Source organism: Salvelinus fontinalis, chromosome 34 (assembly GCF_029448725.1).
Source record: "Salvelinus fontinalis isolate EN_2023a chromosome 34, ASM2944872v1, whole genome shotgun sequence".
Lineage (NCBI taxonomy): Eukaryota > Metazoa > Chordata > Actinopteri > Salmoniformes > Salmonidae > Salvelinus > Salvelinus fontinalis.
This window is the reverse complement of record NC_074698.1, coordinates 6052921-6080051: the sequence shown is the minus strand read 5'-3', so window position 1 is coordinate 6080051 and position 27131 is coordinate 6052921. Positions and strand designations below refer to the sequence as shown.

Here is a 27131-nt window from a genome sequence, read left to right as displayed (position 1 = left end):
AGAAACTTCAGAGATAATGTTTTACTCAGCCAAAGTTGGAACCTGGGAGTGTTCCGAATCATTCATTTAATATCGGATATAAAAAAATTATTACAAAAATGTAACATTAGACGTTAATGCGGCAGCTGTATATTTTCGGTGAAAATCACAACAATAAATGTGGTTTAGTCGTCACCCTGGCCTGATATTGGCTACACTATCTAGCTACTTCCCCCTCCTTACTGCGGGAGCGAAGTGTGCCCTGTGTTGTGTTGTCTGTCGGCTTGCAGTGCAAACTCACCCATTTGAGCAGTGTAGACCGTATGACGGTGGCATCCAAATGGTTACTACCAATATTTGTCGTGTAGGCTGCAATCCTACTACTCGAAGTAAAATCAAGTGGGATGGACCAAATTGGAGATAGTGACGTTTCTATATGTTATTTCTCCTTGCCCATCGAAATAAACATAACTTTCTTTTAGTTTCTTAACTATACTGAACAAAAATATGAACGCAACATGCAACAATTTCAACAATTTGACTAAGTTACAGCTCATATATGGAAATCAGTCAATTGAAATAAATTCGTTAGACACTATGGCCCTGGATTTCACATGACTGAGCAGGGGCACAGCCATGGGTGGGCCTGGGAGGGCATAGGCCCACTCACTGGGGGAGCCAGGCCCAGCCAATCAGAATAAGTTTTCCCCCACAGACAGAAATACTTCTCAGTTTCATCAGCTGTCCGAGTGGCTGGTCTCAGACAATCCCACAGATGAAGAAGCCGGATGTGGAGGTCCTGGGCTGGCATGATTAGTGAGGGGCTGGTTGAACGTACTGCCAAATTCTCTAAAATGACATTGGAGGCAGCTTATGGTACAGAAATGAACATTCAATTCTATGGCAACAGCTCTGGTGGACATTCCTGCAGTCATCATGCCAATTGCACACTCCCTCAACTTCACATCTGTGGCATTGTGTTGTGTGACAAAACTGCACATTTTAGTGGCCTTTTATTTTCCCCAGCACAAGGTGCACCTGTTTAATTATCATGCTGTTTAATCAGCTTCTTTATATGCCACACTTGTCAGGTGGATGTATTACCTTGGCAAAGGAGAAATGCTTACTAACAGGGTTGTAAGCAATTTTGTGAAAAATATTTGAGAAAAATAAGCTTTGTGTGCCTATGGAACATTTCTGTGATGTTTTATTTCAGCTCGTGAAACATGGCACTAACACTTACATGTTGCGTTTATATTTTTGTTCAGTATAGTTGTATGCTAGTCAGCATAAACTAGCTGAAAAGGGTTTATCAGGACGACTGACTTAACCGAGTCGATTCGTCTCCACACTGCGCTCTCAGGTGCACGACATATCCTACGACATAAATGTAGGCAGCAGGCGTGTCCCTATACCCTCTCCGGACTGGAAACACAATTGTCATGAATGAGATACGGGAAACACATTGCGTTTGCACTAGTGATACTACGGTAGCATCCAAGGGGTGTACACACATGATGCGTTGATAGAGGTAGCTAGTTCTCTGTGTGAATCAGTTGTGCGCTGACTTCTATTTTATATTTTGGGGATGTGGGTGAAAGAATGAAAGAGGTCTTCCACCAAAACGGACGAAATCATGAACGGCGCCGTATACATTTCGTTTTTTCAAGGTCAGCTGGAATCTGCACTAGAGCAAGTAGTGCAACTCGCAGTCCAGGAAATAACCAAGACTGTTGGGTCAAGCTTGAATTCTGTGTTAATGAAAACGGCCGCCAAAGAACAAGAAAACCAACGACTTAAGTTAAAGCTTCAATCACTGGAGTTTGAATGTAATGGGGTAGAAAATGGAGCCGCGTTCAACGGTGGCATGGAGGACAACGCGGCCACCGATCGAACAAAGCCGGAGACACACACCCCCAGCCACAGCACAGAGCGCGGCGTGCACGAAAACACTCAAAGACTGGATCAAAAAGGACGAGTAGTGGGTAAGGTAGCTAGTTAGGTAAGGTTGCTAGTTAGGTAAGGTTGCTAGTTAGGTAAGGTTGCTAGTTAGGTAAGGTTACTAGTTAGGTAAGGTTGCTAGTTAGGCAAGTTTACTCCCAAGGAACCTAGCGGTTTATACATTTGAAACAAGGCAATAACTCCATTCTGTAGCCCTACAGTCAGTTTGACCGCCGACTGTTTGTTTATGTTTCTGTGGCACAACGTATTCACACACTCCTTTTACATATAGTGGCGAAATCAACAACAACAGGACAAAGCACAGCATCCTGGTATAGGCATCCGCATAGAGCGGAAAAAGCTTGATAATAATAACCAGAGTTGATATGTAAATATGACGTGCAGTAGTAGCCTGCAGCACGCTGAGAATTAATGACATGTGTGGTAAAATCTTCAGGATATTAAAAACGGTCGTTTTCAATGTGGTTCTATTACCTTGGTTTCTTTGTTTGACTTGGGTTTTATTTGACTCGGGCATGTGTCCTTGTGAACGCTTACAATGGGCCCTTGTCTCGAGGTGTACACTTAACAATAATTATGTGTCGAGGCCAATTTGTCATCTGCGGTGACATTGTTGCCATTGAGATTGTTACAATGTACACGTTGTAGGTTGAGAACCAGTGACAACATCACCAACCTTGTCACTGGTTGTGTCAAGCAAACGGTTCACTGAAAGGCTGCACATCCATCCCCATTCATTTTTCCTATCGGTAAAAATGATAGGCCTACTTATTGACTACTGCAACATGCATCCCTTCCTACATTCTTCTCTGTAATTGAAGATGGGTTGGGATGAGAGGACTATCAGTGGTTGGTAAAGCAATGACGTTATTGTTGTTGAGCCTTTACTTAGCAGTGGCAGCAAAGGATATGATGCCTTTACCCCCCCCCCCCCCCCCAATAATTCTCCAATGACAGTCACAAGCGCAAATCACACCCACTCAGTTCTCAGAGGGGATACATTTAGGGAGAGGAGGGGTGTGAGATATTAAATGGCGGGTGGAGGAGACACCAAAATGCTGAGGCCATTGGCAGACCTTCAACTCAATTTGCACATTTTGGACAAAGCTGAGGCTGGAGCTGTATCTCGCCACTTATTAGGATATTTAAGTTGTGACGGCCAGGGAGGCCATTTTGATGTTGTAGGTAAATGAAACCTGGCAGCAACATTCATCCTTCAGACACCCACACAGGTAGCTACTCATACAGTGCATGATGTCATACTTTCACAATGCAACAATTAGGCTAGTAGGCTTCAACCCCTCTGACTCAGCTCACTTACTATTTATATCCTGTGGTTTTAACAAAAAGGGTTAATTGTAGAGACCATAACGTTTTCACACTTGATTTCCAACTTGATTTGTTTTCTTCCTCAGGGATTTGGACATGTAATCCATTCTCTTTTCTAGTTCTGTAAATCCGTGTGTGTAAAACCCTGTTTGCTTTGTCAAGCGGCATTGTAGATGATCTAAGGTTGCCAGAAACCAACTACGCCTATGCTGTCATTGTCTGCAGCAGCTTGGTGCTCTGCTGCTCACCACAGCTTTAAAGCAGTTGCCATCCCACTCCTACTTTAGTCAAATCACATCAATGAGTACGTTTACATGTACACTAATCATTTTATATGAAACTGATTATGGCAGAAGGCTGAGTATGGCATTAATAATGTAAACACCTTGCTTATCTTAATCGGTAAGGTCATAATCGAAGTAAGCATATGTTGATTAAAACACCTGGTTTTCTGAGCAATCTTTAAAATATTTAAGACATGTAAAACAACTTAATTGGCGTTCCAGCAGTGTATTTGGTCTACGTTTGCCAGCACCAGGAGTGCAAGCCTTCTTTTTATGCACAAGTGAATTGAGTTTGGAAAAACTGAAAGTATGCATCTTAGAAATAGTTTTCACATACACACGTTATGTCCAACCTCAGAACAAAATAGTCTTCGCAAAAATAACATGGTCACTGTGGTAGAATGTTTATTTTGAACGGCGATTTATCAAAAGTCCCATCAAAAGCCTGATTTCAGATGTCCATGTAAATAAGATTATTAGTGAAATTGTTATTCTTCAGAGCATGTAAACATTTTAAAGCTGCAATATTTCACTTTTTGGGCATCCTGACCAAATTCACATAGAAATGTGAGTTTTATATATCTGTCAAGTCTAAGAGGCGGTAGATCTGTTCAATGTGTGTTATTTTCTATTATTCACATTCTTAAGTTTCGATTTATCATCTTTTACTTTCGGTTTTGTACACCAGCTTCATGGAAAATATCTTTCACAGCAGTTGGGATGGTACAATTACTCTCAACACTATGTTTGCTTGTTTTGTCACAAACTGAAATTAGGTTAACTATTAGAATTTTAGCACCCAGGAAATGGCGGAGCGATTTCTGCGTAGTGCATCTTTAAACAATCTAGTCTATTAATCTGACTATCCACAATCTTATTATTGTGCGCACGAAACCGTGATCAATGACTAAGTAGTTCCGTTTCTTCTCAGCTTTATCTGTAACTAAGACCTAACGCTACCTATGTGTGGTGATGGATATGTAAAATGTTTTGCACAACTTGTGGTTAAGAACAGAGGGTGAGAGTCATCGTGTGTGTGTGTGTAGGCCATTGTATGATTCAGCATGTCGGCTAGGCCTAGGCTTTCTACTACACAGGTGTTAATTCTTGGAAAGAGTAGTCTAGCTCATTTGTCAGATATCATCATGGAGATATTTGCACGACAGTGTGTGCAACGGAAAGCGTATTTTGTCTGTGATTGGATATGTTTGAAAATATCAAGTGTGGTAATTTGATTTAGCTTCAAAACCATTATGGGATCTGTGAAAACTCCCTTGATTACTTCAAGGGAATGTTTACCGCTCCCAAATTATACCTATTGCAAAGGGGGATGTGACCGAGCTATCTGAGCAATGAAGCCTTCTCATGGTATTATAAAGGATTCCCTTAAATATTTTTTACTGCTCTATAAAAGTAGGAGACTTAATTATAGTAATTCACTCGTATTGAATATAACACATTTATTGTCATTGCCACCATGAATGAAGTGCCCAATAAATCCTGCCTCACATTTAAACAGTCTTTGATTGGTGTATTTGTAACAGCAACCAATCAAAAATTGAGAAATTGGCATTTATAAGGAAAGCTCAAATCTGTCCCTTAGACATGTCTTTTCTGGGTCTCATGTGGTTGTTATCAATCAAGTGATTTTCACACTGGCAGTGCTACAACAATTCAATCGAGACATTTAACATGGCTGATATCTGTAACTTTTGAGTCGTTGTATTGCACAGGCGAAAGTTAATACCCATTGCTGGTCACTAAAAAGTGGTTGATCTCAAAGGATGCCAAGTAAAACTCTATGGGATGATTTTTTTTTCGGTGTTTTGGACTGGATTCAAAAGGACTCCATGGCTGTTATTTTTCCAATTCTAATGGCTGAGCCAAAAAGAAACCTTAACATTTGAAATGGATGAGACGCCATTTTCCCCAAACCAAGTTTGGAAATAGTGTGGCTTGTGATTTCATTGCAGAATACATGTGTTATTTGATTAAATCCTCTACACAAATAATTGAAACCCTAGTCATTTACATAGTAAAAAGAGTCGTTTTGGAGAGCAGTTTCCCTGCAAGGATACAGGGTTGTTTTTGCCTACTTTGTTCAACAAATATCCTAGAATGAGAGCATTGTGCGCAATGTGATTTACATTATTATTATTTTTTTTAACCTTAAATCGGTGCCAACTTTCAAATGTCACGATCTACAAACATACCAGCCTTTGCCTAATAATTTCCTCTTAACTCACAACAGGTTTTTATTTCTACTCTCCTCTCCATTATTTACTGATCTATTTCCTTATCAGAATTAGCCTACTGTCTTTCATTATAACTATTTTGTCTCTGCTTCCTTCTCTGCAGGTCAGCTAAAGATGGTCATGGAGCATGTGCTGGAGTTTGCTGTGTGCGAGCTGACCAAAATCGTGGAGGCCAGTTTCGATGACCTGCTCCTGGAGATGACCAAGAAAGAGCGGGAGCACAGCGTTCTGGAGGAGCAGTTACGCCGTGTGGCTCACCAGGAGAACGGGAAGGGTGGAGTGTCGAGGAGGTGTGGGTCGGAAAACAACACAGCATTTCCCAGCGGCTCAGAGGACACTAGGCAGGAATCCAGAAACGTCACAGTCAAAATTGTCCGGGGACAAAGGGAGCAAACAGAGACAACAAATGGTCTGTGTTTTAACATTAAAATGATGTTCTAGTCAACATGACAATCAACTGCATGCTTTATTTACAGCCCCAAATGTGACACACACATAAAAGGGAAGTTTGCTAGGATACCAGTCAAATCCCACAGCACTGGAGGTTATGCTTTGTTATCGAAAATGTAGGGGTGGAAAGTACCACAGTACGGCCACTGCTCGGCACCTCCTCTGCCTATACATTAAATTACTTATGAGAGGCCAGTAACTTCCTGTTCATATGGTTTCAAGTTGCAACTTGCAATGCCACAGGGTAAATCCAGTTGAATTCAATCACTTTTTGACAGAAGCCCTTTTGATTTGAACGAAACCTTCCAAACATATTTACCTGTTGTAGATGTGCTCAGAAAATACCATGAGGCATCCATGTCTTCATCACTGGAAAAGATAAACGGTTGAGTTTCATTTTAAAAACCTACAAACAGGGTTGTCAATAAATTGGAAAATGTCCAGAATTTATTTTTTTAAATAAAGTGTGATTTTTTTACCTCAATTATCTAAAAACACGTAAAGTGGTTTTTCATATTCACGTGTTGTATCTTAGCCCCTATTTTACATAATCTGAGGTTTTTGTAGTGTGCCCACTATCGGTTGTCATGTTTTAGCTGATAACTGTACTTAAACTGGAATAAAATGGACATTTCTACATTTGAATGGTACCACAAAGATGGTTGGAGGTCCACACTTCTGACAATGTTGACATGAATGGGAATATCTGCTTTAAATTATACTATCAATCCTCCATAGGAAACCAATTTGAAATATAGATTACAGAATAGACATGACCATTTAAAAGTTGACATTTGACATTGGATGGACCGGTGGCCACCTTTATGGTACTAATTAGAAGTAAAATATTCCATTTAAATTTCAATGGTGTAGCAGCTAAATTGCAGTGATCTGAAGGGATATGTCCATTCTATGACTTATTTCTCTATGATTGAAATGACACCCAACCTGTATTTAAGAGCATGTTGTGTCTCAACTGATGGCGGGCACGACATAACCTCAGATAATGTAAACTAGGGTCTGAGCTACAACATGATAATACGAAGAATAATTTTTTTAAAACATTTCTTTTTACATTTGTTCTCAAGAACTTATAAAATAGACAACCCTGTTTTTCTAGGCTTTTAAATGATATCTAGCTCAACCATTTATCTTTTCCAGTGATGAAGACATGGATGTCTCATGGTATGAAAAATGGGTCAACTTTGAGGACCTTTCTCTCCTGAATGCATCCAAAAAGTAACTTTCTGACCACTTTGTCCATGGGCAAACACGTGTGGAAAGTTTTGTTTAAATTAAAAGGGATGCTGTCAAAAAGTGATTGAATTCGAATGGATTTACACAACATATTAAGTTGAATACAAGGCTATTGTTAATCTCGGGTATGCTTGATTTTACAAGCTGCTATTTTTGCTTATTTGATAAATTGGTAATGACCTAATAATGAAGGTTATTTTGGGAGTCATTCTACATTGAAACAAGTGCCAGTACATACCAGTTGGTTACCAATTGTGTTGAATTCTTTGAATTGCCAGAAAGTACACAATGACCATGTTATGTCTGAGTAAACACTTGAAATTGAAACAAATTAAGTGTTCCCTTAATTTCTGGTGCTGAAAATATGCTTGTGGCCAAGAAGTCAGACTGTAAAACACACACAAAAACATTTTGAATAGGAGTCAATATGGACTAACCAGAGCTCGTGAGGCCCCATTTTCGAAATAAAAATGTTCATGTGTTTCATAACCACGTTATAAGCCATGCCTTGCACACAACACCAGTCTCAGTTGAACTGGTCAATTGACCTATTTAGTAGCTGTCAAAATGGGAGCTGAAGCTCACCTTTTATAGTTAACTATTAACCGTGTCAGTGCCAAATAGTTGCTCCAGTTAAGCGCCTGCAATCTGTTACAGTATATATGGCGTCATGCCATGTACAGCAGATATAGGCTTCCCTCTACTCTAAGAGTCCAGTCTTATACTTGTGCTAGTAATAGTGCTTAGATATTATTAAGCTGGTTCAGTATCAGCAAACAAACACTTCCTATGTGTATATTGCCTTGGGTCTCTTAATGTAAGCATTTTTGTCAAATTGATCAATATTAAAATGTACGACATTAGAAATGACTTCTATAGTGATGGAAATAATCACTGAAATTTGTTACCTGCTTCTTCAGGTGCAATGATGTACAAACACAAACGTGCACGCGTTTTGCACTTTCGTTCCAGTTCAGTTGTCTTGTTCAAGTTTATTTCGTCTCTTTCTCCCCCTCTGTGCAGACAGTGACAAGAAAGCTGTCTGGACCACAGCCTGTATGAATTGTATTTGTTTTCCAGTTCAGGTTTGTCTTGTTCTCAGATCTGTTGCTCTTTCTCCCCCTCTGTGTGTAGACAGTGACAAGCAGGCTGTCCTGACCGTAGCCCAGGACTGGGTCCCCATCCTGGACAAGGTGTTTGGGCAGAAGTGGTGCAGCGACCTGTGGCAAATCAAAGAGCTGGCTTCAGGGAAGGGGGGTGAGGAGAGAACCGGGGGATCTGGGCTGGGGATTGTGGGCTCCTTCCCCAGTCTGAACGCTCTGATCCGTGAGAACCTGGAGCCCACCCCCACCAGCCCCCTGCAAGAACCCCAGTGGATGCCTCTGGAGGACATGGAGGTCCTCTCCTCGACCTTGGACACTCCGCAAGACCCTTCTGCTACCATAAGCACCACAGCCACAGGTGCGCATGGGAAGTACTGAAATGATATCCCTACGTGACATGGCCAGTTATGTGCACACTTACTCTTAAGTCCCATGACTCTTTATGCTTAATTTTGTATTATATTCAGGCATCTGTTCTCCTTAATGTTTATTCTCTGAGTCTTGTACAAAATAAGATGGCTGTAGCTTCATTGTCACATCCTCTTGGACCAATTGGATTTCCTTCCCCTATTATTAAAATCTGTCACCCTTTATTGCCTATAATCTTCATTTCACTCACAATTTTTTGGTCTCTTTCTATCCCTCCGTCTATGTTTCAGTTGAGGAGTCCCTCAGGTCTCCGTCGATGCTTCATCGGCTCCTCACACTCCCCGCTCAGCTCCTAGAGGAAGACGAGAACACCATGGAAACCATCGCCCTGCTCTCCGACGCTTCACCTGGCAGAGTAGCTGTGCGCCGGCAAAACACAGAATCGCCTAACCAGAGCTGCCCATCTCCTCCCAAGAAAAAGGTTGCTGTTTCACAGGAGGAGGAGGAGGAGGAAGACGAAGAGAAGGAAGACAAAGGGACAACGACGCTGGACTCAAAGGTGAAGACCGTGCCTCTCAAAGGCAGGAAGGGTTACGAGTGTAAAGTATGCGGCAAGAAGTTCAGCCGAGCGCCGCTCCTGAAAACTCACCAGCAGACTCATATCAGCACAGCACTGGCGACAGCAATCTGCTGTTCCGAGTGCGGGAAACGCTTCCATCAGGCATCCCGGCTACAGGCGCACTTACGAACACACACTGGGAAAAAGTCTTGAGCAGGTGGAAAAGGGAATTGGAAGATTGAAGCAAAAAAAAAAGAAAGGAGAATTGGAATCAAAGTCGATCTTCAGTCCATATCTCACATAGCCATATCAGTAGCAGGATTGTCACCGGTACTCGAGTTCATACATGAGTTGACTTTTAAGTACCTTAAGTCTGGAATCGGAGGCATTTTTTCCAGGTACAGTTTTGCTGACTGCTGTTTCTTAATTGTTACCACCATTTTGATTTCTTACATGTGGCGACAAGGTAAATACTTTGTAATAGTTTGGATCTCGCTGGTAGTTGTGGTTAGTATGTATCGCCATTGTACATTCTCTATAGCATGGGACAGTGGCGCTCACAACAAACAATGAAGTTACATTTTTAAGTGATCTTTTTACTTTTCTCAATATATACCTTTCTACATTTTTGGAATATCAAACTGGTCTCTCTGTGCTTTATTATTTCACATCAAGGTTATTTGCTATACCGGAGGCCATAATCTTGGCTTTTGTGGACGGCAACTTCAATAAACATTACACTGATTTGTGAGAATTGTATCTTTCAGTGGCAGAAGCATTGTCTCATCTTTTTCCCGGTGCTACAAGCAGTGACTCAATTTCAAAGGGCATATGTGCCCAGGGTAAAGGGGAGAGAGACGGACTGCTGGAGTCGATAGCAGAGGTAATACCTTTGTTTTGCTTATCTCTGAATGTGAATCTCTGTGCAGGTGGAAAGAACCTGGTATTTCTCTTTACCTTCATGCAATTCACTATTTACAGTCCTCACTTGACAGTATTTGTATTTTTTCACTCAACATAAATACCTCCTTTAAACAGTCAAATATTCTAATTTTGATAAAGGTATTGTTACATTGGTAGCCCTTTTTTTTTTTTTTAAGATCCACAGATTCCGAACAATTTAGAACATCGTGCAATTTACTCCTGAATCACAAGCCTACAGACCTCTAGTTGATGACTTGCACAAGCTGTGTGACTGACGTGGCACAGTGGTCCCTCTTGGGCTTTTCTACATCCTATCCATGTCTGCCCTGGAAGGACCATTCCTGACAAGTCTACGAAGATAAAGTGAGGGAAAGAATGGAAACTCGCCCTCGTGCTGATTGTGCAGGCTGGGTTTTCAAGTGTCATGGGAAGTATAGAAATACCACATTGATAAAACACACTTTTTGGTTTGTTTTATTTGTCATGTTTGACCTCTGGATGAGTCAAATGCATGTGGAGCATCTGATTGGACATCAGGAATATTGTTTCTGCTCAAATCGCCATGCCTACCAGAATACTTTGTTGGAACATAAAATATTGAAGGGAGGGGCATTCTAATGGATGGGTGGGGGGGGGGGGGGGGGGGGGGGCCGGGTTGTATAGATTTGAGACTTCCTGGTGTTTGCAGGATTGCCCTTTGCTTTTCTACAGATATCTTGGGAGGCAAACACTGTTTAAGCCCCTCTGCCAGATTCCTTAAGTATCGTAGCGTCTTCCCGTTTTGATTGTGCTTTGTCTCTTGTAGATGCGTCTGCAGCTTGTAGTGCTGAGCGATAAGTGCTTTTTGAGGTCGGTTTAGTTTCGGTTCGGTTTTTAAATAAAAAACATTAATAAATGCATTGTGGGTTGAATGCTGTAAGACAGAAAAACAATTAAAGTCACATGATACTGCTTAACACTTATTAACCATTTATTTGCATGACTTTAGTTTAATAAAATATTTAAGTTGTGTATATCACATTTGTTTTATTTGATGGCTTTATTTCATTCCAAGTCATCTCAAATCTCTAGAGCTGCTGCCTATGCTGTCTGACAATTACTATTTTAGTAGTTCTTCAAAGTAAATAACGCATACTTTTATGACTGCTGAATATCAACTATCAATGACTTAGATCATGTATTTTCAGGTAGAGATACCTCGTGAAGCAACTGCTCTCTATCCCTCTTGATCGCACATTCTCTCTTTCTCTCTCTGCCCCACACTAACGTAGCGAAACACACAGGCGGGACAAGTAGGCACGCAATGGATTATGGTCATAGTAGTTAATTACCACATTTTCTGTGCCAAACAATGTAGTACTTTGGCCTGTTGTAAACTGCAACTCCCTACTATATCGCACAGTTTAGGCTTAATATGATTTATCTTTAGAGAAATGTTGCATTGTGCACATTGAGCTCAGAGTAAAACAAAAAAAAGAATTCAAGTAATTTTACCATTAGTCAATTAGTTGTTTAGAAACTGAAAAATAACTGAAATGATGGTTAATCACTCAGCACAAAGCATGCATGTAATAGCAAGCAATACTCTGTACCATTGAGACCATTGTAATGTTCATGGCGAAGCCAGTAACCTATTGTTGATGTACGTGCACTTCAAACAACAATCGCTGAAAAGAAATACTCATCTCTTCCCTAATCCACTGGATTTGTTTTGTCTTCCTCAGGGAAGGTTGTTTCTGTGGCTCTGTTTTCAAGGCATCAGGCCGGCTTCTACACCAGAGCAGGAAACCCACGGCAACGTCCCAGTCCATTGTAGTCGTACTCACGTGCCCACTGACTTTTTCTGTTAAATTAGTCGTACTAGCTCTGTTCTGAATTTGTGCTCCTGCGCTACCTTTTCATATTTTGCTTAATTGTAGCCACAGATTACATCTTAGTTTACACTCCCTTGTGCTTTAACTCATGTAAGTCCTTGACAAGTGTAGATGAATTACTATGTATCAGAAACCATCAGGACCATATGTTCTAATTCTATCGGAATCTGACAAGACAATAGATTACAAAAGATATGGGTCTTTTATTCAGGTCAAACCAGCATCAAAGTTTACATGGGCACAATTTAAAAATGGTTTGGTACACAGCCTCTCGCATCTTCAACTGTAACCAATTTAAAGAAATTGCATGCAACGTATTCACATTTTCATAAGATACAATGTATGGAGAGAGGATTTCCCTCCTTGACTTCAGGGTTGTAACCAATGTGCAAATTGATGATTTTAAATTGTTTAAGACTGGTCTCTAATGCCAAAGAGCATTATTGGCAAAAGAGCTGAACTGATTATTGGAAAATATAATTGGCCTAACTATGTAAACACGGCCTAAGACTGAAACATTGTAGAAACCCTTAAAGGCTTTAAGTGGTAGAAAATGTATTTTGCTGATTGTACCTGCAGCCAGTGCTGCACACTTGCTATTGATGATTGGCCTATACTTTGTCCTATCTAGAACTCACATAGTGCACTTCATTCCCACTAAAAGCAGTGTCTTGTATAGACACATCACCACTCAAAACACGTTTGTGCTCCGCAGTAAGCTAACCTTGAACAGTGCCGAATTGCAAATTTCAAGTAGATTGGTGTGACGCATCAGTATTGTCTGAACTACATTCATTGGAACTGTAAACTTGACAACATCTGCTTTATTTGTTTTACGTTTCAATGTTAGCCATATCCCGACCCCGTCTTTCTCCTATCTAGCACTTTGCGCTCACATTGATGTTTTGTCTTCTAATGCCCGCTAAGTGTAATCAAGACTTTAACACACCCCTTGAAAGAGTTGTGACGACTGTGTTCAAATGCCTAATTTTGTCGTTTTTGCTTATGAATCACCAAACCACTTTTCTTCAAATGCCTATTCTGACACTCGTTCTTCTAATTTAGAGCACTTTTATTTTTTCTGTTACTTTACAATACCTCCATACCTCATTTTGAATATCAGAAAAGAGTAAACACAGCAAATTGGTTATTTGAAACACAATTACCTCAATACTGTCACATATGTCTGCATGACAGTAGAATAGCGTTAACTAGCACAACCTTAAGGATTCCTACCAAAACAGTTCACTATTAAGCCATATTCTCTTCCTTTGTCACATGGGCATACAGATAACTGCCACAATAATGGAAACACTTGAGTAAATGAGGGATACAAAGTATATTGAAAGCCAGTCATTCACAACCCATCATGCTTAGGGTCATGTATAAAAATGCTGGGCAGGCCATTATATTGGTTACCATGGTTATGCCCCCATCCACAGGGCACGAGTGGTCACTGAATCTTTTGAAGAGCATGAAAAGGATGTAAACCATATGCCATGGCTGTCTAAGTCACCAGATCTCAACCCAATTGGACAATTATTTCTCATGGAAGAATGGTGTCTCATCCCTGATAGATTCTACAAGGGTCTGGAACTCTATGCCAAGGTGTATTGAAGCTGTTCTGGGTCGTGGTGGCCCAACACCCTATTAAGACACTCTGTTGGTGTTTCCTTTATTTTGGCAGTTACCTGTTTGTAAGGTTGCAAACATTGATGGGACCCACACAAATGTTATTTAGTTACCTGGCAAAGATGGCTCACTGCAGAAATGTAGGACATTTAATATCACACATTTGTCACAGAGACAACTATTATGCTTATGCACGTAACAGAGGGATATAGTTATAACCTACTAAGAGCATGCACACAGATTTGTCGTCATTAAGAAGTGCATTCAATCGAGCATTGCATTATTGTAAAGAAATCTTGTGTGTCCGCTTCTAGACATTTAGGCTATTTCCTGAAAAGTGGTTGAATGGTTCCCTTTTAGAATATAAACTGAGTAAAAGCCTCAACCTCATTTGAACCAAACGTGAAGGAGGTGCAACATTATTAAAGAAGGGATTTAAACTGAATTGTGATGCAACATTTTGAAAGAGGGAATTAAATGGACTCTTTTTTTCTTTTTTTTAGAATATGATTTTGGTTGTTCTTAGAAGTATTAGAATTATGTTTGTAATCCAGGGAACATGTGCAGATTTCAAATTGATATCCAAATTAAACAATTATTTCAAAAAATGATTTTATTTATTTTATGTTCCATTTGTGGCATTGTAAAATTGTTTTAGTTCTTCACCCAATTATATTCTGATAAGATGTGATGGTTTGTAGGACATACAGATGTAAGATATTAATTTGAGCCAGTTTGCTGCAGCAACAGAAAATTCGAACTATGTGGATTATAATTAAATGGACATTTTTGTAGGGGTTGATACATTTTTTGTAAGGGAAAATCAAGTCAAATTTTTAAGTGGAAATTACAAACTTCAGAAGTCTTTACACATTTTAAATGTCCTGCATTGCAATAAAGTTATTCTGCAACAGGGTGATCAAATTAAGATCCTACATCTGTATACCCTTTAATTCGGCATGCTGAAACTAAATTTTGCCAAATTGTAGAGTAGTTTGGGTTCTGTATTTCTTAAAAACAAGAGAGCACTTCTGAAATGCTATTCATGCCAAGTCAACTCTGCCAAGATAATATAATTATGTAGGCAATGGGACGTTGTGTTATACATATTAGAAAATAACAACTGGGTTCTTAGTGTAAGAAGAATAAATGTTAACAATCAACCTTTTATTGTTTTCCTTATTATTTAGGTCAGGGATTGGCAACTTTGATGGGAGTGGAGTCCACAGAAAAAATCATGGAGGGGCCACAGTGGTTTACCAGTCTGTATATCCACGTTCATATCCACACACTTTTGGGGGGACATTTTGTTGAGCCCCCCCCCCCCCCCCACCTTGCAAGCAAAACATTTTAACGGAGAGAAAATGTTGCAGTTTTAAAACAAGTTTGCTGCAATTCACATTTTTACCATGGGACGGAGGAAAGATTTTGCAATTGTATTATTCATTTCATACAATTCTATTCATTTTGCCATGGGATGGTAAAGTAAACCCAAAAGATAATTGAAACTTGGATGGAATCCAATGAGATTTTAATTTCCAAGTAATTACGATCTAAATGTGGGATGGGAGACAATTTCTCATACAATTTAAGGTAAACCTGAAAATCATGTAATATTCTGGGATTGTATTTAGTCAGGAAGCTGTAGCAGAGATTAGCATTTATTTTCAATGGAGCTAGGCAGTGGTCGGAATTCTATCCAAGCGGAGCGGTCGGCGATGCACGTGAAAGCCGCTCAGGAGAAGCGGAGAAAATAGGAATCTGCTCTATTTGGGCGAACTCTGCCCCGTCCCATCGCTTCCTGTTTGGAAAGCCAATATATGCTCTGGGACATAACTCTTAGGTAGTGTACACACATGGTTATGATGAACCAAGGTGAAAAATAGGGGTAGGGTTGAAGAGAATCGAAGGACCATGAATGCAATAAGCAATCTTAGGTGCTGGCTTAAGGCCGGTAGCAACCACTACAGAATGTCCGGTCAGAACAAGGACGAGGCGGATGTCCAGGTTAGAGGGAGATTAATGGAAGAAAATGTCCACATCCACACACATCTGACCACTCATGGTTCAGATAACTGAGAATCATGTAAAGTGAGAACTGACATTAACTATGGTTCTTTAAAAATATATACAGTATATCACAAAAGTGAGAGTAAACAAAAGTACTCACATTTTTGTAAATATTTGAGTATATCTTTTCATGTGACAACACTGAAGAAATGACACTTTGCTACAATGTAAGGTAGTGAGTGTACAGCTTGTATAACAGTGTAAATTTGCTGTCCCCTCAAAATAACTCACACAGCCTTTTAATGTCTAAACCGCTGGCAACAAAAGTGTGTACACCCCTAAGTGAAAATGTCCAAATTGGGCCCAAAGTGTCAATATTGTGTGTGGCCGCCATCATTTTCCAGCACTGCCTTAACCCTCTTGGGCATGGAGTTCACCAGAGCTTCACAGGTTGCCACTGGAGTCCTCTTCCACTCCTCCATGACGACAACACGGAGCTGGTGGATGTTAGAGACCTTGCACTCCTCCACCTTCCGTTTGAAGATGCCCCACAGATGCTCAATAGGGTTTAGGTCTGGAGACATGCTTGGCCAGTCCATCACCTTTACCCTCAGCTTCTTTAGCAAGGCAGTGGTCGTCTTGGAGGTGTGTTTGGGGTCGTTATCATGTTGGCTACTGCCCTGCAGCCCAGTCTCCAAAGGGAGGGGATCATGCTCTGCTTCAGTATGTCACAGTACATGTTGGCATTCATGGTTCCCTCAATGAACTGTAGCTCCCCAGTGCCGGCAGCACTCATGCAGCCCCAGACCATGACACTCCCACCACCATGCTTGACTGTAGGCAAGACACACTTGTCTTTGTACTCCTCACCTAGTTGCCGCCACACACGCTTGACACCATCTGAACCAAATAGGTTTATCTTGGTCTCATCAGACCACAGGACATGGTTCCAGTAATCCATGTCCTTAGTCTGCTTGTCTTCAGCAAACTGTTTGCAGGCTTTCTTGTGCATCATCTTTAAAAGAGGCTTCCTTCTGGGACGACAGCCATGCAGATCAATTTGATGCAGTGTACGGTGTATAGTCTGAGCACTGACAGGCTGACCCCCACCCCTTCAACCTCTGCAGCAATGCTGGCAGCACTCATACATCTATTTCCTAAAGACAACCTCTGGATATGACGCTGAGCACGTGCACTCAACTTCTTTGGTCGACCATGGCGAGGCCTGTTCTAAGTGGAACCTGTCCAGTTAAACCTCTGTATGGTCTTGGCCACCGTGCTGCAGCTCAGTTTCAGGGTCTTGGCAATCTTCTTATAGCCCAGGCCATCTTTATGTAGAACAACAATTCTTTTTTTCAGATCCTCAGCGAGTTCTTTGCCATGAGGTGCCATGTTGAACTTCCAGTGACCAGTCAGTATGAGGGAGTGTGAGAGCGATGACACCAAATTTAACACACCTGCTCCCTATTCACACCTGAGACCTTGTAACACTAACGAGTCACATGACACCGGGGAGGGAAAATGGCTAATTGGGCCCAATTTGGACATTTTCACAACAAAAAAACAAAAAAATACTCAGACACCCAAGACCCACTCGATACCTCCTGCGACCCAAATTCTGACTCAAATCAGGGACCCAGTTATTATTACCAACTCTAATATGTCTATGAAATATAACCATTTGGACATGTGTTGCTTTTATTAGTCATGGGTATATACATCTGGAGTGAACATGTAATTTAAACAATAAATAGTGGAGAGAAGTAGAAACAGAGAGAAGTACTGCAACAAAAAGTGCAAGTTAGACACTATTGAACTACTGGTATACTTTGAGTGTATGTCAAGTTTTATGAATAATTAAAACATGTTATATATACGTTATTGGAAAATACAATCAAAGACGTTCCTTTATAGTTCAGTTACTGGCTTTATGTTCCACAAGTGGCCCAGCGTCGTCCGGGTTTGGCCGGTGTAGGCCGTCATTGTAAATAAGAATTTGTTCTGTCTTGCCATGTTAAATAAATAAATACATAAAACATGTCTGTAATGTTTTTGCAAGCACTAGACTGGCCTAAGACGTAGCCTGGACGATTTACAAGAGTGGTCTCTGACAGGGCGTGGTGTCTGGTCTTTGACAATACTCTGATTGATTTACAACTGCGTTTACAAGCCGAGTCCATGGATCAGTGGAGAATGATACAATGTTGCGAGTGCCAACAATTCATATCAATATATGACGCGAGATGAATGCATGCTGCGCGCGCATTTACATCAGACGACGGAAGTGCACAGCAGAAACATCGAGGAAAAGCGACACAGAGAGTGAAAACGAAGCAGAATTAGTCAATGACAGAGAGAGGGAGTAAGGGAAAGAAAGGAGAGAAAGCAATACGGAGGCTGCAGGGTTGCGCGGTAGAGGTGGACGTGGCGGGTCGGGTTCAGTTTGAAGCCAAGCAACTGTGGCGACGGCGAGCCGAAGGCTAAAAAAGCCATGAATCGGAGAAACCGCAGGTAGCTATTGCTAGCTTGCTGTTTTTAGACTGATTTCTTTATTTTTCCACCTCTCTCATATGCCAGTGTGTGAATGTGTATGGCCCAGCACAGGTTTCGTAATTCGACACAATTTATTTAGTTTAACGACACTTGCCTAGTACTACCTGCACTGGTCCAGGATGCACGCTCAAAGTTAATTTTTAAAAAAGTAGCTAGTAACAGTACAGTATAGCTGTCCCACTTTCTTTCCTTCCCAGCTAACGTTACATGTCATCGAGCTAGTTAGGCGCATCTGTAAAGCTAGCTAGCTACCTAGCAGCATCGACGTTAGCGATAAACAAGATGGCCACTGGCTAGCTAGTTAGCTAGAAATGGCATCTTGCCCTGTCTTTGTATGATAGTAGTCAGCTGGTAAACTGAAATATGCCCTTTTAAAAATAATGCAAAGAGTTGGCCGGTGAAAAAAATCACCCCTCTGAGAAGTTTTTGCTGGTTGTAAGCGCTTCATATGTCACACAAATAACTTGCTTATAGCCATCCTCAACCAACTGGGTGAGAAAAAAAAATCACCGCCAGATTCTTGCAGCCAACTAGTGCATGATGTGCGTGGCGGGTTTGGCGTCCTACCTAGCTGGTCAGAACATGCAGGTATTGCATGAACACCCATGTTGTATCTTAGATTAAAGTCCTTAATTCTGGTAGCATGTGCTACTTAGATTTCAAGGCGAGTTATTGTATAGTAATCGAATTGATGAGCATGAATGTTGTGAAGTTAGAAGTAGCCAAAACTATTTCAGGACGTTCGGCTGCCAACTTCTCACCAGCCATCATTAAAACTTAAAAAATATAAGGCCTACTTCATTTTTCTAGAATGTCAGTACAGTTAAAATACGAACACAGTTCTCGAAGTTTGCACATCTCTATTGTCATTGCACATCTGTATGTGTTTCTCATACATATAGCTTGCTTTCCACTAGGTATTGTGATTCAGTGTAACAATGTGTAGTTGTCTTTTTAGTATTCTGTGTGCTTGTTTTATTTGTGTAATTATAAGCCAATGTTATGAGTTGACAGACCTGTTTATTTTGTATTACTCTGAATTATTTCATATCCCGTGTCTTCTTTCATTCCAGGGGCTTCAAAGATAGGTGTTGCTCCTAACCCAAGGAAGAAGGCTTGGCATCAGAACAAGCTGTACTATCAGAGGGACACTCAAGTGGGCCAAGGCTCTTTTCAGGGCAAAGTAGTACTATTCTCTGATCCATTACGGGACTAACTGGAGACGGGTGCATAAGGACTCTGCAGCCATGGCAGAGTTAGAGACAGAGTGCATCACGCTAGGACTTGACACGCTGCAAGCATCAGAGTGTGGCTCACTGCCGCTGGATACACTTCGGCCTGAGTGCACCTCGCCAACCCTCCACCTGCTCTCGTCTGACTGCAGCACGCTCGGAACGCTGGCGGCAGAGATTGCAGAGCCCATGGTCATGCTGCCTTGCGTGAAGACTGAGCCTGCAGACGACCTGGACCCCATCCGCACCGTGGACCTGTCAGAGATCCAGCCATTGAGCACGGCGGAGCTGGGCCACGAACAGATCAAGATGGAGATCAGTGGGTTGGACTACATCAAGTCTGAGCACCACGTCCATGACCTCCACTGCTTCCACAGCTCTGAGTACGAGAGTGACTCGTATTCTATGAAGTCTCACTACGAGCCCAGCCTGGTGTTCGACTACATCACCCACGTGTCCGACAGCCTGGACTACATCAGGTCGGAACAGCACGCCGACCTGCAGTGTTATTACACCACTGAGCTCGGGGCCATCAAGACTGAGTATGAGCCCAACCTGATGTCCAACCACATCAAGACAGAGATGAGCCTAGAGTCCATCCACATGGCCGAGCTCCGGACCGAGCTAAACAAGCTCAGCCATGACGGGGTCATGGAAGGCCATAGACTGGACAACGAGTTCCCTGGCGCAGGAGGCCTCTACGAGCTGCAGTCCACCCATGCTGGCAAAGGCCCAGGCCACACAAGCCCGAAAGGGCATAGCACAACCCCACGCAAACCTCGTAACCTCAGTGGTGAGAAGCCTTTCTCTTGCACCCAGTGTGGGAAGAATTTCAGCACTCTGGGGAACCTCAAAACACACCAGCGTATTCACACAGGAGAGAGGCCATATACCTGCTCGCAGTGCGGCAAGAGCTTCGGCCAGGCAGGGAACCTGAAGAGGCACCAGCTCATTCACACGGGTCAGAAACCCTACGTCTGTGCCCACTGCCCCAAGGGCTTCACCAAAGCAGATGACCTCCGCTCACACCAGCGTCTACACACCGGCGAGAAGCCCTTCTGTTGCCTTCAGTGTGGGAAGAGCTTCAGTCAGTCCAAGGAGCTCAAAGCCCACCAGCTAAGCCACACCGGAGAGAGGCCTTTCTGCTGCCAACACTGTGGGAAGAGCTTCACCAAGGAAATGAGCTACCACAACCACCTGCAGATTCATACTGGTGAGAAACCGTACTGCTGCTCTCAGTGCGGGAAGACATTCAGCAACTCGGGGGTCCTCAAAACACACGAGAAGATACATTCCGGGGTGAGGCCATTCGGCTGCACACAGTGCGGTAAGAGCTTTGGCCGTTTGGGACATCTTAAAGCACACCAGCAAATCCACACTGGGGAGCGACCTTTCGCCTGCCTCCAGTGTGGGAAGAACTTCAGCCAGTCAGGCCATCTCAAAGCACATGAGCAAATTCACAAAAGAGAGAGATCAGACATGAGCAGCTCCAGCAGCAGTGGTGGTAGCAGCAGCCGCAGTACTGATAGTAGCTAAATACCTTTAACCTCTTCAAAGTATTATTCCTTTTTTTTATATATAAATACTATATATATATGTTTTTCCTTACACTTTTCTTACATTTCATACATTTTGTGCTTTTTTGCGTTATGTTCTTTGGGGGTCAACTTGACTGATTTGCTATTATGCAAATGTCTATGTTGGGATCAGTGAAGTTACTAAGGGACTTATAGAAAACTTTGTATCTCGTCTGATCTGTGTTGTAGTGAGTGCCATTCCAGTTTCCTCCAGAAAAATCACTCATTGTGTACAACCTTATTGATAACATGTAATTCCTAACCATGTACTGGAATTCATTATTAAAGAAACTAATGCAACACCAAATCTCTCCTTTCTTTTGTCTCGTCCTGAATTATGAACTTGTCTACCAGAGTGGCAAATGAATCTCTTTACTGGAGCATTGGTAACAGGTCAAGACCGAATGTTGCACCCTGACTGTATCGCCACTATGCTCATTATTATAAGTGTACAGATCTGAGAAAGTAGTATAGATACCGGTAGTAATATTTTACAGTAATGTTTCCACTACTAGTTAGCTGTTATGTAATAGGACATTCATTTATGTAGTTAAAATGGGTACTGTAGTATTTTCATTGTAGAAAAGCTGACTACCTCACTCCTTTGTTGTTTGTGTAAAAGTAAAGATACCTTAGTTGAAAATGACTCAAGTGAAAGTCACCCAGGCAAATACTACTTGAGTAAAAGTATTTGGTTTTAAATACACTTAAGTATCAAAAGTAAAAGTATAAATCATTTCAATTTGCTCATATTAGTCAAACCAAATGGCACAATTTTAATGTTTTTTACGTTTATGGATAGCCAGGGGTATGCTCCAACACATACAAAGCATGTGTGTTTCGTGAGTCCAGATCAGAGGCAGTAGGGATAACCAGGGATGTTCTATTGATACGTATTTTTGGGTGTCAGGGAAAATGTTTGGAGTAAAAAGTACATTATTTTCTTTAGGAATGTGGTGAAGTAAAAGTTGTCTAAAATAGAAAGTACAGATACACTAAAAAAATTCTTAAGTAGTACTTTAAAGTAATTTTACTTTACACCACTGCCTGTTGGCATGTGATTTCATGGTCGTTTCTATAATTCTTAGTTATAACAACACTTAATTATTGCACATTCTACTGCTATGGCTCTATAGACATGTTTGCTCTGAGATACAGAATGAAGATACCAGTAACCACAGACAAGGTCATTTGATAATTTTTATCCTTCAACCACCAGCATGACATAGTTGGTAGGTTCACAATATCTTTGGCTGAATTTGAATGGAATTTTACCCACATATCATGCTACTTGAGTATTATACCTTTATAATAGATTCACAAGAACTCACACTTATGTTTAAGATGTAACAGGTTTATCTTGAAAAGGAATGGAATTCATGTTGTAGTGATAAAGAATAGCTTTATTAGTTGATTTAGTTGGGTTGACCCCAGCTATGACTAGAACCTCATTCGGTGTGTGACTCGGTATGGCATGAGGCCATCTCAACCACCTCCTTTATCACAGATACCACCGTGGAGCTGCTACTGCTGCAAGACAAACAGGAGAGACGGTGAGTCACAAACCTATAGCTTGTATTTTTCATTTCAATTTTTGTTTAATGAATTATTTCATTTAAAATATTTTCCCACCACATTGATTCCCCATCCACCATGGTCACTGTCTTGGTTGTGGGGGAGTATCATCCACCGATGTTACTACAAGACACATAAGTTATAAAGAGATGAATGACATTTAAATATTGCACTGCCACAAAACCAACAGCATATCATACATTTTTAAGTCCTAATAGTTTTCCCACTCCAGGTCCAGACTAGCCCCTCTATCCTCCATCCTAGTGATCACGGTCGTGGTTGTGGTGGATGAGGACATTCCACTGTTACTGCAAAACATATAAGAGCAAAGTAAGTTAATTCAATTAAAATACCAGAGGGCATCAAAACCTTTATTACTGTAATGTTATTTCACTTCAAACATTTTCCCACCTCAGACGATCCCTGCCGTTCACTACTTTCCCCATCGTGGTCATGCTGGAGGACATTCCACCGCTGATAGACAAATAAGAGAAGAGATGGATAAAAAATAAACATTCACAAACAAAGCTTCAAAACTTTTATTCATATTTTAACCCCACCTCACTACCCTCTCCTTCCAGTAGTCTCCTGTACTCCGCAATCTCCATCTCCAGCCTGGTCTTGATGTCCAGCAGCATCTGGAATTCGTGTCCCTGACGCTTCATGTAAGCCGTGAGATTTCCCAACTGTTCCTCCATGCTGGTGACGTGTATCTGATAATTAGGCATGGTGGAGTAACGGCTCTGTCTCAAAGAGGTTACCTTCCACTGATGCTTTCTGTGACCGAAAGGAAAGGCAATGAGTTTAATGCATATGGTATGGATACATCATGTGATTTCAGGTGGACAGCAAGAAATGTGAATGCAAAAAAGTGTTATTATTTCTGTAATTTCTTGTGTGTTGCTTTATCACCCCACTCTAAAGTCATCTAAAAGTTAATGCATGTTTCGAATTAGGTCTTTTCAACACAACAGAATTTGTTTTTGCATCGGGGGACATTGTCATTTTCTAGTATCCCACCATGCTCAACAAGGTCTGGAACCCAATCTGCAGAGCTTGCAGCGTGCTCTTCACATCTCGGATCTCTGTGGAGGAGCTCTGCAGGATGTCCGTGCTGGTCATCACCTCTTTCGATAGTACCTCACTCTGTGGAGAAAAGTGTGAACATCAATCAAAAATCCAAGAATGACAAGATAGGACCGTTAGGAGTTGGATCATATAATATCACATTTTTATAGTTTTATGAAAAGGACATTGTACCTAACAGTAAACACAGATGTAACTGTGAAATACCTGTATATAATCACCACCTGTGTTGCTGCATTTTGTGAGTGGAAACTGACTGAAATGAACAAAAATGTGTTCTTTGTCAAATGTTCAACATTTGTTTGAGTTGTTGTTTGTTATTGGAGGAGTGAGTGTTGGGAAAAGAAAGCTCCATCAAGTTAGACTTTTAGTTTTCCACAAGACTGCTCATTTAAACTCAGAAACAACAAAGAAACGTCCTCTCACTGTCAACTGCGTTTATTTTCAGCAAACTTAACATGTGTAAGTATTTGAACATAAGATTCAACAACTGAGACATAAACGGAACAAGTTCCACAGACATGTGACTAACAGAAATGAAATACTGTGTCCCTGAACAAAGGGGGGTCAAAATCGAAAGTAACAGTCAGTATCTGGTGTGGCCACCAGCTGCATTAAGTACTGCAGTGCATCTCCTCCTCATGGACTACACCAGATATGCCAGTTCTTGCTGTGAGATGTTACCCCACTCTTCCACCAAGGCACCTGCAAGTTCCCGGACATTTCTGGGGGGAATGGCCCTAGCCCTCACCATCCGATCCAACAGGTCCCAGATGTGCTCAATAGGATTGAGACCCGGGCTCTTCGCTTGCCATGGCAGAACACTGACATTCCTGTCTTGCAGGAAATCGCACACAGAATGAGCAGTATGGCTAGTGACATTGTCATGCTGGAGGGTCATGTCAGAATGAGCCTGCAGGAAGGGTACCACATGAGGTAGGAGGATGTCTTCCCTGTAACGCACAGCGTTGAGATTGCCTGCAATGACAACAAGCTCAGTCCGATGATGCTGTGATACACTGCTCCAGACCATGACGGACCCTCCACCTCCAAATCGATCCCGCTCCAGAGTACAGGCCTCGGTGTAACGCTCATTCCTTCAACGATAAACGTGAATCCGACCATCACTCCTGGTGAGACAATACCGCGACTCGTCAGTGAAGAGCCCTTTTTGCCAGTCTTGTCTGGTCCAGCGACAGTGGGTTTGTGCCCATATGCAATGTTGTTGCCGGTGATGTCTGGTGAGGACCTGCCTTACAACAGGCCTACAAGCCCTCAGTCCAGTCTCTCTCAGCCTATTGCGGACAGCCTGAGCACTGATGGAGGGATTGTGCGTTTCTGGTGTAACTCGGGCAGTTGTTGTTGCCATCTCAGCTCACTGGTCACGATAACAACACCCATGCGTAGCACGCGCTCCAGCAGGTATATCTCACTGGTCATCCCCAAAGCCAACACTTCGTTTGGCCGCCTTTCCTTACAGTTCTCTGCTGCCAATGACTGGAACAAATTGCAAAAATCACTGAAGTTGGAGACTTATATCTCTCTCACTAACTTTAAACATCAGCTATCCGAGCAGCTAACCGATCGCTGCAGCTGTACATTGCCCATCCGTAAATAGCCCATCCAATCTACCTACCTACCTACCTACCCCATCCCCATGTTATTTTTATTTACTTTTTTGCTCTTTTGCACACCAGTATTTCTACTTGCACATCATCATCTGTACATGTGCTGCCGCACATTGGCTAACCCGGGCTAAATGCATTGTGTCCCGCCACCCGCCACCCGCCACCCGCCAACCCCTCTTTTACGCTACTGCTATTCTCTGTTCATAATATATGCATAGTCACTTTAACCATATCTACATGTACATACTACCTCAATCAGCCTGACTAACCGGTGTCTGTATGTAGCCTCACTACTTTTATTGCCTCGCTACTGTATATAGCCTGTCTTTTTACTGTTGTTTTTATTTCTTTACCTACCTATTGTCCACCTAATACCTTTTTTGCACTATTGGTTAGAGCCTGTAAGCAAGCATTTCACCTTAAAGTCTACACTTGTTGTATTCGGATACCAACAAGTCAGTCATTCAAAAATTTTCCCTGCTAGAGCTGCCCCGGTCAACTGTAAGTGCTGTTGTTGTGAAGTGGAAACATCTAGGAGCAACAACGGCTCAGCTACGAAGTGGTAGGCCACACAAGCTCACAGAATGGGACTGCTGAGTGCTGAAGCGCACAGCGAGTAAAAATTCGGTTGCCACTCTCACTACCGAGTTCCAAACTGTCTCTGGAAGCAAGATCAGCACAAGAACTGTTCTTCGGGAGCTTAATGAAATGGGCTTCCAAGCCGAAGATCACCATGCGAAATGCCAAGATTTGGCTGGAGTGGTGTAAAACTTGCCGGCATTGAACTCTGGAGCAGTGGAAACGCGTTCTCTGGAATGATGAATCACACTTCACCGTCTCTGGGTTTGGCGGATGCCAGGAGAACACTACCTGCCCCAATGCATAATGCCAACTGTAAAGTTTGGTGGAGGAGGAATAATGATCTGGGGCTGTTTTTCATGGTTTGAGCTAGGCCCCTTAGTTCTTGCTCCCAGCCTATAGACAGAAACTAAAACAGGAAACGCCCGTGCTCAGGTCTGTCCAACGCTGATCCAACCAATCGGATTCCACGCTTCAAGATTGCTTCCATCAGGTGGACTGGGATATGTTCCGGATAGCCTCAGACAACAACATTGATGTATACGCTGATTCAGTGAGCAAGTGTATCGGTGATGTTGTACCCACGGTGACTACTAAACCTTCCCCAACCTTCCCCAATTGATGGCAGCATTGATGGCGCAAAACTGAAAACGCAAACCATTGCTTTTAATCATGGCAAGGTGACCGGGAACATAAAGGAATACTAACAGTGTAGCTATTCAGTCAAATTAAACAAATTCTTTGCTCGCTTTGAGGACAATACTGTGCCACTGACATGGCCCGCTACCAAAACCTGCGGGCTCTCCTTTACCGCGGCCAACATGAGTAAAACATTTAAACATGTTAACCCTCGCCGTCTGGGCCGGCATCCCTAGCCGCATCCTCAGAGCATGCGCAGACCAGCTGGCTGGTGG

General features: G+C 42.0%; 2 protein-coding genes and 1 long non-coding RNA gene across 3 annotated transcripts; 2 read left to right on the top strand and 1 right to left on the bottom strand.

Annotated features, from left to right (window-relative positions):
* Positions 1 to 1435: 1435 nt before the first annotated feature.
* LOC129832930 (uncharacterized) lies at positions 1436 to 11101 on the top strand. Its single transcript, XM_055897064.1, has 4 exons — positions 1436 to 1964; positions 5913 to 6218; positions 8651 to 8977; positions 9279 to 11101. The coding sequence occupies exons 1-4, from the start codon at positions 1616 to 1618 to the stop codon at positions 9758 to 9760; spliced, it is 1464 nt and encodes a 487-aa protein (XP_055753039.1). The 5' UTR covers positions 1436 to 1615; the 3' UTR covers positions 9761 to 11101.
* A 7028-nt stretch (positions 11102 to 18129) lies between these two features.
* LOC129832929 (gastrula zinc finger protein XlCGF57.1-like) lies at positions 18130 to 21656 on the top strand. The gene is made up of 2 exons (XM_055897062.1): positions 18130 to 18498; positions 19614 to 21656. The coding sequence occupies exon 2, from the start codon at positions 19788 to 19790 to the stop codon at positions 21306 to 21308; it is 1521 nt and encodes a 506-aa protein (XP_055753037.1). The 5' UTR covers positions 18130 to 18498; positions 19614 to 19787; the 3' UTR covers positions 21309 to 21656.
* A 1089-nt stretch (positions 21657 to 22745) lies between these two features.
* Positions 22746 to 24170, bottom strand: LOC129832931 (uncharacterized). The gene is made up of 4 exons (XR_008756027.1): positions 23485 to 24170; positions 23336 to 23398; positions 22982 to 23232; positions 22746 to 22879 (listed from the first exon to the last, which is right to left on the bottom strand). It is a non-coding gene; the product is annotated as an uncharacterized LOC129832931 (long non-coding RNA).
* Between the last annotated feature and the right edge of the window lie 2961 nt (positions 24171 to 27131).